Consider the following 11,530-nt stretch of genomic DNA (forward strand, 5'->3'; position numbering starts at 1 on the left):
AAAAAAAAAAAAAAAAAAAAAATAGATAATGTTTATAATATTCTGTAGCTATCGAAAAAAATTATAATTAGCTGCACTACAGCTATATTTATTACCTCGCACAGTATAGGAGATAATAAATAATGAAATGGGACCTTCTAGCATGTAAGGCATAGGCCAAACGCGGGTTATGGGTCCTCCAAACTCGATTTTTCCATTTTATGAGAAAACGGTTCTTACGATGTTCTTAAAAAACGAATCCGTGTTAGACTAATAAATTCCGAATGGGAAATCTTTTTGTGAATTCAATAACTTAGGGGAATGCAATAAATTAAACCATTCAATCATAAAGTCATAAATTAATTAAGTCATTAAAGTCAGTTTGGTATTGTCTTGAGATATACCTTAAGGTCGTGCCATTTAGAATGTTCAGCAGAACATTTAGAAATGACGTGAAATCGTCAATTCACAATTCACACGAACAAATGATCGCATTATTTATTTATCCCGCGTTTCGTTTATTTGTCTCGAGGCAATTTTTTTCCCTAATGGAATTCCCTCGACTTTCTCGGTCTCTCGAAGGCCACTGACGAATTAGGGAAACGCCAAGCGTTGGCAGCAAGAAGTTGCCACACGGCCATCAAACACGGAAGATAAATACGCGGAGAGGAGTTGAGACAAGAAACCGATGGACATTTGGCTCTTCTCGTGCGCATGGGTGAATGCCACGACTGCTTCACGTACGGCCAATTACGAAAACTCAGCGCGATTCCGGGGAATCCCGGGAATCTCTCTGCTCGCTAATTGAGCACCTGAAGGGGAGGATTCAAGCTGAAAGGGCTCTCTATCCACAATCATTAGTACTTTTAACCTATGGTTGTTTTTTTTCGTTTTTTATTCCACGCCACTTCGTGATCGGCTGTCGCGTGATGATAGGCAATAGGGGAGTTTGCCTGCTGAGATTACGTTCACGCGAGTTAGAATGAATTGAATTACTTTCGTATTACAAAATTGAGGAATTCCTGAAGTGGGCATTTTTCAAAGTTTTTTTTTTATGGTGCAGAGAATTTTTTCGCCGAGTGAATCTTCATTCTGTATTCATTGACCCGTCTGATGCCAATGAAACCTTCGGAGGCGGCAGAAATGCAGAAGTACAGATTTTTTTCTTTCACCCGAAGCCAAAGTTCCATATTTAGGCTTTTTTCGGGAGGAAAGTCGATTTTCGCCAAAATGGAATTTTTCCGCCGGGTGAACGGCAATTCTGTATTTCCTGACCCGCCTAATGCCACTGCGCCCCTCACTTGCCCCAGAAATGCAGAAATAAAAAAAAATTTTCACTCTTTTCCACTCTTTTCTATACGAGCCAAGTGTATGGGCATTCAGAGGTGCAGAACATGATGCAAAAATTAATTTTATCAAGTGAATACGTTTTTTAACTTCAGTCCGAGATGTTGGTTTATCCGTCCAAATAGAACACCTCAAGTTTATCTTATTTTGCTCTTATGCCCAACATAAACACATTGTAATCTCCAACCACTCCAAACACCCGGCGATAATACTCCTCTTATTTTACATTTATAACTCCATGTGAATTTCTTGCTCCTCTTCTTTCCCTACACACGTGCAATCCTCACACCGGGTGCGAATGATTATCTCATACCGGAGAAAGCGCAGAGCAATAAATGCGCAGGCCACGCGAGCACGTATACGGAACTCGATACTTTGAAGAATTTCATTTTATTTTTGTCCTTTTGGGGGTGACTTTTTTTGGATGATGCATTTTTACAGACACATCGACGCCTTGAATATCTTCATCCCCGGGGGTATTTTTATGAGGTCATGACGACCGAATGATAAATACCAGGGGAGAGAGGAGAAAATTAATTCACTTCAGTTCTTCATTCACAGCAAAACTTTTTTTTTTATTTCATAATTTCTCGTTTTATCTGAGATATCTCGGAAATTGTTTATTTCCACTTCAAATATAATTCATTCATCCTCATTGAAAGAGAATAATTGTCCCGTTGTGAATTAAGAACAAATTCTCTTGATCTGAGATATTTTGAAATTTTTCATCGGCGAATTTATCGGAGTGGAGGTGCCGCGAGAGATAATCGGATTACGTCGTCTCGCATTACATTTAATTCCACCTTGCAATTAATACCTGCCAGGCCCAACTTCCCGGCTTTATCACGCCTGGATATCGGTGAAGTGCCACTTGGAAGCTGCGCGAAACACCAAACAAATAGAATGAGAATCGTTTCCTCCTTTTTCCCGCGTGATTTATTAGAATTTACAGCTCCAAATATCTCGTTCTCCTTCCTTCTCCTGTTGAAAAAAAAAATAGAGAACTTTGTCTGCAAATAATTAAGTCGGGTCGAGTGTCATGGGTGGTCTCAGCACATCGATTATCCACTGTATACACTGTTTCCGGTGTGAATTTACTCTTGGACTCCTCCGCACGTCGGCAAACATCCAAAAGTCGTTTGTCCGAGTCTCATCTCAAGATAGTGGGAAAATAAATGGAAATAATAAAAATCGTCACGCTGATTGCGGTGCTTGTGGGAATTCGTCTAAACGGTTTTGGAGTAAAATTTACGAGGACGTGTGACGAATTGTCTCGCCAACGCATACGTGTGGAGAATTACAATTTTTGTTGTTATTTTGATGGCACAAAATCTAGGAGAAAAATTCTTACGGGAATTTCGGTGATTTTATCTCAATTTCTTATTTTTTCAATCAAAATCTTGGAATCTAAGTTGACGAAACAATTAAGGAAACTTTTCGGTTTTTGTTTTTGTTCTGTTTTTATTTGTTTTTGGTTTAAGGTCTAATGGTTTCTCAGGGTCATTTGACTCTCAAAACCATTTGACCCTCAACTAATAACAAAAGAAAAGTTTTTGGTTGAGAAAATCGAGTTTCTCATTAAATTAAATTATGTTTGTTAATTATTGTTATTATTTTGCTTGTGAAAAAGCTGTTTTAGGGAAAGATGTCAAAAGACAGTTAATATTAATTCAGATAATTAAACGATAAACAATTAAACAATTAAACAATTAAAACAATTAAACAGTTGTGATGATGGACCTTTAACAATTACTTTTTCATGTTAATTTTATTTTTAGTTGGGGGTCAAATAACCCTTTTTTAACCCTCGGCTTCAAGCCATTTGACCTTTAAGACCATTTAAGGTCTTAAGGATTATTTGACTCGACTAAAAAGACAAAAACAGGTTTTTAAAATATTTTATTATTAAAAAAAAAGTATTTTTCCACATTTCTTTCCAAAATCTTTATCACCACCCCGCAATCATTACAAAATTTGAATTCTCGATTTAATTTCTCAAGAAAAAAACAAAATCTTATGTGAAAAAAATTAAATAACCCAAGTGGGCGGTTAGTAGTCAATATAAAAGCATCCAGATAGAGCTCACGCTGCGAGGGTTATAACGAAAGGGTCTTGTCTGCGTAATTCGTACTGGGTTACATTTTGCCTCGGAATAATAATACCAAGCGTTTGGAATTGGATGGCGTGGGTGCATCCACGGAATGATACAAAGAGCAACGGGTAGATGCGAAACCTCATGGTGAATCCTGTTGTTAAACAGACAGGGGGAACGCACGCTGAGAGTGGTCAGGGACTTTTAAACGCCCGGTAAACACAGGTAACGCGTGTGTTCGTGTTACGAAGGACTTCTCTGAACGTTGTGACGTTATGTGTGTGGGCGAAATGGAGGGATTCATCTCACCCTCGTTAGGAAATTAGTGTCACAGGTGAATTTTTTCATTTTATTCGTCTCGAAAAAATTCAAATGTAGAGAATAATTTTTTTCTTATGAATAAAATTAACTATATTACATTTTCATTTTGGAAAGCAATCGAGTTTCATGAAATGTCTTAATTTTTCCTTTCGACAAAATGTTTTATTCTAATTTTATTTAAAAAAAATTAATTGCAAGACATTTCTATGTAAAAAAATATTCAATTTCACTGAAATTCATTAAAAATCTGATGATTTAATCAATTTAGCTTGAATTTCATACATTTTTTCTTTAAAAAATTGTTGATTTTTTTCTCCATCAACAACCTGGTCATTAAATAATTAAATTGAGTTAAATTCAATTGAAATTCAATTTATTTGGAGTTTTACTTCATGTTCTATCAAAATATTTTTTTTCTTCGTTTTTCCAAACACAAATACACGTTTTTCTCAATATGACTCATCGAATAAGTCACTTGAGTTTCCTGGAAACGAGGGAGTCGTGACGATAAGAATAAAAAAAGGGGGAGGCTGGCTTGGAATTGCTGGCTCCGTTGAGTGAGTTAACAAAAAAAAAGACAACTTAAATAAAGGTAAAAAAGTATTTTAAAAATGTGAAGGAGACGCCAAAGTTCCCCTCCCTTGAGCACCGTATGTGCCAACGTGCAAGCCGGTTGCTCCACTTTGCTAAGAGTCTCACGGTGCCGACTCAGGCCAGCCCTTTATGGCCTGTACACGCTCAACTATACGAGTCCTCTCGAGCACTTGGAAGAAGTACTTTTTAACTAAGGGCAACCATAATACTTGTGGAAATACGAGGTTCGGGGGATTTTTTTTTCGCTTTAGTTTTGTGGGAATTTGTAAAGTTGAGTCTGTGGAGGAGATTGAAAACGTGAGGTAAGTAAATTTAAGTTTTTGAAATAAATTCATTCATGTTGAAGCATCTTTTCGTATCCATTAGTATAATTTCACAGAGATTTTATTTTCTTTTGTGAGAAGAAGCCAGTGTTGTAGTTTAATTTCACTTTATTCCAGAGAAAGGGTTTTTTGGATAAAATAAACTCTGTCTGCAAATTTTGAAATGAGAACTTGTCAGTGATATTAGAACGTCTGCTGATATGACTCGATAAACTACGAGTCATTTACCTTCGTTCTTATTACAATGGTGAGGGTGCACATATGGTAATATTTCACATCTCAATTATAATAGATGCAAATAATTTAATTGCTTAATTGAATTATCAAGATGTAAGTGATTAATTAATTTCAATTTTCAGGTGAAAAATGAAGATCTCGTTGGTGATATGGTCTGTATGGTTTCACTGCCACGTGAACTTTCCACAGGTGCCATTGTAGAATTGCCTGGTACACCCAAAGATTATGTGATTTGCGGAGAGAACAGGGTAAGTGTAATCATGAATTCCCGATAATTTTTATATTCGCAGAAAATAAAACGGAGGATCCGTCTCTCTGCTAGATCGTCCTAATTAGGGGAGCTCCATCAGGACGAAGTTATTCCTTTTATTTCCTCCCTCCAAATAAAATATTATATAAATTGGTGAATTAATTTCCTTAGAATTTGAGTGTATTGTAAAAAAATTCAAATATTTTTCTTCAGTGGCTGGAGGAATAAATAATTATCTGCCGCATCTGGACTTATTTTTGTTATTCACCATTTTATAATGTAATGAATTGTGAATTATTCTCACAGTAAAGAATATGAACATAAAATATTTTTTTGTTTACAATAGATTGAACATATAAAAATATTTTCTTGTTCTGTTATTGCGAATTTTTTGTGCAATTTCGTGAGATGAAGGAGTACGCTGAGGTATTTATTTCATTGTTCTACCCACACAGTGCTTCCGAATTTAAAAATAAATTGTGCAAAGGGGGCGAGAAAAGGAAAAGAGGAATTGTACAATTCTTGGCACGTGACTTCTTTCTCAAATGAGCCTCATCGCCCACCAAAACTCGTTAGTCATAGGTCGTTTACGTGGTGGCAATTAATTCTCCCTTCAATTACGGTTAACCAGACTGAGGGTTAATTACATTCATCTGCGTGAGGTTTAATAAATCACAGGATTTTCTTTGATTTTTTAATACAACTGGAGTTTATTCCACAGGTTTAAATGAATTTATTATTACGAATTTATCATTCTCAATTCATTCCTCGACGGTTGATGAACGCTGTTGGAAAAAAATTGAAATTTTAAGGGTAATGCAGTGATAATTTTGACGAATGCGGCATTAAATTCGATTTGGAGGTGAAAAAATCATTAAATTAGAAATTTTGAAGTCTCAAGAAGACGAGAATATCCTAACGCACTTCAATTGGAAATTCAAGACTATTTTTACTTCAATTTCTCTGATTTCTTATTTTTATGGAATAACTGAACTGCAATTTCTTAACTGAAGGTAAATTCCTTGAAATTCCAGGGGAACCATGACTCAATCAAAATGTCCAAAAAGTGTCGAGTAAATTTCAATTTTAAAAACTATCAGCAGTGATGAATAAAAATTTTACTTCCTCATATGATTTATCATAAACTACACCGTGAAAAAAAAATCGGAGAAAAACATTTATTATTTCGCATTGAATTTACTCATGACTCGGAGAATAAACGTGAGTCGAGGGAACAATGTGCGTAGGACGATGTCATCTCGAGTTCAGATGGCGTTTGAGCATCAACAGAGATGGTGGGATAACGATTTCCACTCTTATCACGCATTCAAGTCTCCAATGAAAAATTGTTTTCCAGTACTCCATTAATTTTCCTCTCTCACTCCGTCTCCATTCGACTTTTTTTGTTTATGCAATTCTCGTGAGAAACTTACTGATGAGTCGTGAACCCGTTGACGGCGGGGGGGGGAGAAATTCAGTTAAACCGATCGCCAAGTTTTCCAAGCTCGATTATCGATTTTCTTCATCTCGCTCTTCGGCTATAAAGCCATTTCTGTCATTCGATGCTAATGCTCTGGCGCGAGCATCCCTAACATGGTATACACGCATGCATTCACCTGAGAGTACTTGGATACGGGCGACTAGCAGTCGCCCCGGCGTTGATCGTGGGAGCCGAGACGTTGGGAGATGGCGAAAAAAGCCCGGGGATTCACGTTTCGGAACGAATAATTTTTTTATCAATGCAAAGGCTATTTTATTATTTTTTCGATGATAATTTTTTCCCCATTGATCAAGTTATCTATGTTTTCACGGATTGAAAATCATTTTTTAAATTATTCTGATGGTGAAAACAAATTATTCTACTGACATTTTTGCGCCAATATTTTTTTCTCTGCAATAATCATTGCAGTTATTTTTTTGTTGTCAATGACGCTTCATGTTATTCATATTTTTATCCACTAAAAATTGTTTGAAAAATTTTCACGCGTCAAAAAACATAATTTGCAATGTTTTTTCGAATTAAAGGTGACAAATCGTTCTATTTGATGATCCATTGAGCCATTATTGTGAAAAATTTCGCGGTGAAGATGACGATTTCTTTTCATTGAAATTAAAATTAATTTTGACAATTGGCGATTTTTTTTAAATTTTTTAGTTTCAATTTTTCATATTTTTATCCTTTTAAAATTATTCTAAAAATTTTTCTTGTCATGAGAAAAATCAGACATTCCTAATTTCATCCATTCAACATAATTTTCAAAATTAATTTAATCTTAAACAATATAATCTACATTATGTTTTCAAAATATTTAACTTTGAAAATTTACAAATCATAAAATTCGACGTCAAATACATCAGCCCACTGCAATAAAGATATCGATACATTTTGATTAAAACTGATATCAGTCTCGACATCAGTATTATTATAATTCCTCGATCAAGCCTGGGGTCAGTGGGAGCACTTCAGTCAAGGCCACGGCCATCCACTCTCGACTCCACTAGTCATGTTTACTCCGTCCATTCCGTCTTCAAAACCCAGTGAAAGTACTTCCCCCCCTTGTCACATACACTTCCTTTTCACAAAGCTATTCCTTCGTTTGGATTTTTTATCTCATTTCTTTCTCGAAATTCAAAAGTTCCGCGAGTTAGTTTAGTCCACGACCTGCCCTCACACTGGGCACACGTGTGCACACATAAATATTTAAGTGGAGAAGCCTCCCTTTTGGTTCTGTATTTTTCTCTCCACTTTTTCGTTATTCCACTTTATATTTTTTTTCTCCACTCACTATTTTTATTCAACCATTTCTATAATGTTTTATTCATTTATTTGAAATATCAGGGATAATCTAACATGGAAAATCCAATTGTTCTGCATTTCCAATCTGAATGAGAGATTTCATGAACGATTTGATCTCAAATTTAATTCAAATTCACAACATTAAAAATTCAAGTGCAACTATTACTTGATTTCCAAAAAAAATCTAACAGTGTAGATTAATAAATTCCGAATACTGTGAATTTTTTGTGAAATTTTATAGTACATAGTGTCTGCGATATTCAACTCTAAAAATGGCAATTTCGTCCAATCATTTCTTATTTGATTCAAACAATTAATTATCAAATAATTTCTGATTTCTTATTTCTTATTTTTCATAATTTTTTCCGGAAATCCATAGGAACTTTTTACTGGTATTGTCTTGGAATATACCTTAATGCCACTAGAAGCCTTCCCTGTTTTTAATGAGAATGACATTTTTTTCGTAATTCATCAAATCAACACACCAAGTAGAAGTTAACTCTTCAGATAGATATTTTCGCCAATGAATGATTAATTGAATTATCGCTTGAATAATGCCCGGTGGAATAATAACGCGTCGCAGTGAGTATCAAATAGTAATGATTAAAATCACACTAGATCATCGATAAAATGCGAATTTAATCGAAAGATGGTGTGTATATCCTCTCATTATTATAAATATACAGTTTCCAACATTCCCATATCCATTTTTCCGACATATCGCGGACATTTTGTCATTTAATTTTGAATTTTTGCAATTGTGCAATTACGATCTCTTTTTTTTTGACTGGAGAAATGGAAAATTCCCTTCGCACTGATCATTTGTTTACTCTTCCTCGATATTTTGAATTCTATCTGTCAAATTGACATTGACAGTACTTCAACTTCCCTAGCATGTTCCCCATTGCATATTTTCTCCTTATCTACTGAACTTCCACTACTTTTTTTTGTTTACGGCTGCCTCACTTCTCTCGCAATCATCTCCATTTCTCTCTTTTGTTGACAATAACGAGGATAGTGCGAGACAGGGAGTACGCCTCGTTGAGTCTCGACGACAAGTCTCCAATTGGCTGAAAGAGAGAGCAAGCCAAACATTTGGAGAATGCCCACAGGGAACCGGTATGCGTGAAGGAGTAATCATTGGACTGAGGTACAAACGCCTACGGGATTATAACGAAAATTTATTCTCTGGAGGACAAACGTTTTGTTTACATTTTTTTAATGGAACTGTCTGAACATTTACGAACCTCTTACCCCTTACTTTCTCCATGCGAATTTACTTTTTTTTTGCATTTTTAAAATAAGTGGACAAATTGGTTTGGCAATATCTCAACAACTACCAAGTTCATCGAAAAATGTTATAAAACATTTTTTATGGAGAATTTCGTGGGCTAAAAAAAATGTTTCATGAAATTTTTCGATAAATTTATTGGTTTAAGAGATATTCGCAAAATAATAAAAGCAGTTTCTGGAATTGAAGGGGGAAAAAGCAGAAAATAATCACCAGATAATTTGCAAATTCCTCAGGAACTGTTGAGTTTTTAAAAAAATGTTACAAGACAGTTTTTGTGGAGAATTTCATGGGCTAAAAAAATTGTTTATGAAATTTTTCCATAAATCTATTAGTTGTGGCGATATTTGCAAAATAATCAACGGAGTTTTTACAGTTGAAAGAAATAAACTGAAATTCTCTGGAAAAAACGTTTATAAAAAATTTCTGAAAACCTTGTGAGTGAAGTTTATAATTAACAAATAAATTTATATTTTTCGATGAACTTCCTCCATTTCAAGAGGTTCTGAAAGCCCTACAACAAATCGCAAAAATTCTAATGACAGGATTAATGTTCCTGCAACTTCCCCAGGACATCCCGGACATTTCCTGCTTGAGTAATTAATTCGTGGGGATGTTAGATCGCACGGGATAACCCTGGAGTGAGGTCAGACCTCTCTCGAACCACCTGTGGCGCCAAAACTAGCGATAGAGCTGCCGACAATCACAAAGTCCCGAGGTCTCCCACTCAAGTCCATTCATAACACTCATTTCCTTCATAATACTTTGACGTGAGCTTTTACTCACGGATTAAACCAATACCACCTCTCGATTAGATTAAAAATCACCCGAAGAATAATTGCCCAAATTTTTTGAAAATTCCTCAACACCGAACTTCAATTAAAATTATTTCCCGAAATTATTCATCACTCGCTTTGTCCGTGGGTGGAAAAATATGAATTACCAGTCCCCATTATCTCTCCAAACCGAAAAGAACTCGAAAAATTTGTTCTCATGACGTACCGTGAAATATGATGCACTTAAAAAAATACACGAGATGAATTCAAAGAAGAAGAAGAATAAATAAATTGAATGTACACTCGATTTTTATCTCTAAAAATTTACAAAACCAATTGGAAATGAGTCTCTGTAGTGCCCTCAAAACGATCATTTTGCTGCTATAATCTTTGATGCGAATCGACGAAGCAACGGAGGAATCGACAACCAAGAATTAACGAGCCAATCTTACTTCTGTCCGAATTATTTTTTTATTCTTCTTCTTTGCCCCCCCCCCCCTTCTCCACTTCAATTCCCATTGCGTTGTTTCATCCTTGGGTGTCTCGTGCACATGCGAAAACGACGCCCACTTTCGGTCATAAAGACAGATCGCGGGCCAAAGAAACGTGAGAGCGTGCCCCGCTCACCACCATTTAAGGAATTGTCCGTCGTCTCCCAATTTTTTATTTTTGAAAATTATCGAATTAATTAGGCGACAATTTTTTTAAGATAATTGGTGACTTGGCAATTTTTCTCATGAAGAAAAAACATTTCACAATTTTTGAAAAGAAAAAAACAGGGGGAACTGAGTTTAAAAAAAAAACAATGCAGCTTGAGAAATCAAGATCTCAAACTGAAGTCAAATAACTTATTCGCTTGATAAAATTAATAAAAAAATGGATACAGGGAAAGGAGAATGAGTTGATCCCAGAGAACGTCAACGCAAAATTTCGAGATGATTCAACTGCCCGTTGCCAACGCCATGATATTTTCATTATAAATCTCGGGAATGAACTTTTTAAAATTTGCCTTTCAGGTTTACCAAATTGAGAACGTGATTGTGAAGTCGGCAAACTCGCCGCGACCTGCGGCCTGGGTCCTGGAGAGGTCAGTCGACGGTGAAGAATTTCGTCCGTGGCAGTATCATGCACCCAGCGACGAGGAGTGCTGGTCCAGGTACTCTGTTCCGCCTGTCACTAAGCCCATTTACATCGCCGATGATGAGGTCATATGTACCAGCATATATTCACGTCAAACGCCCATGGAAAATGGCGAGGTAAATATTATCTTTAATTCCAATTTGGGCGTGGGGTGTCTCATACCAAAATTTCTTGAGAGATTACATTTTTGGGATCCTCTCAAGAGAGAAAAAAAACGTCTAAATATTCAAACTTTCAATTGAAGGCCCGAGTTTGTAGCCGCGATCTCAGACAAGATATGAATGTTTTTTTGGGCTCAAATGAAAGAGTGGGTCGAGAAATGACGTGCTAGAGCCTCTAAACATGACAAATGTCTCTAAAGATGATGTCTGTTTTCAATTGAA

General features: G+C 35.9%; 1 protein-coding gene across 1 annotated transcript in view; it reads left to right on the forward strand.

The window, feature by feature from the left end:
• The window catches only part of LOC107046729 (laminin subunit alpha-1), a gene marked incomplete at its 5' end in the record, with an annotated part of 85,943 nt that overhangs the window by 3,148 nt on the left and 71,265 nt on the right, over positions 1 to 11,530 (forward strand). Inside the window, one exon of the mRNA XM_015269420.1 lies at positions 11,024 to 11,263. Within this exon, the coding sequence (XP_015124906.1) occupies positions 11,024 to 11,263 (240 nt within the window). The remainder of the gene's footprint in view (positions 1 to 11,023; positions 11,264 to 11,530) is intronic.

This window comes from Diachasma alloeum, unplaced genomic scaffold, assembly GCF_001412515.2.
Source record: "Diachasma alloeum isolate Michigan unplaced genomic scaffold, Dall2.0 Dall_scaffold_01785, whole genome shotgun sequence".
Taxonomy (NCBI): Eukaryota; Metazoa; Arthropoda; class Insecta; order Hymenoptera; family Braconidae; genus Diachasma; species Diachasma alloeum.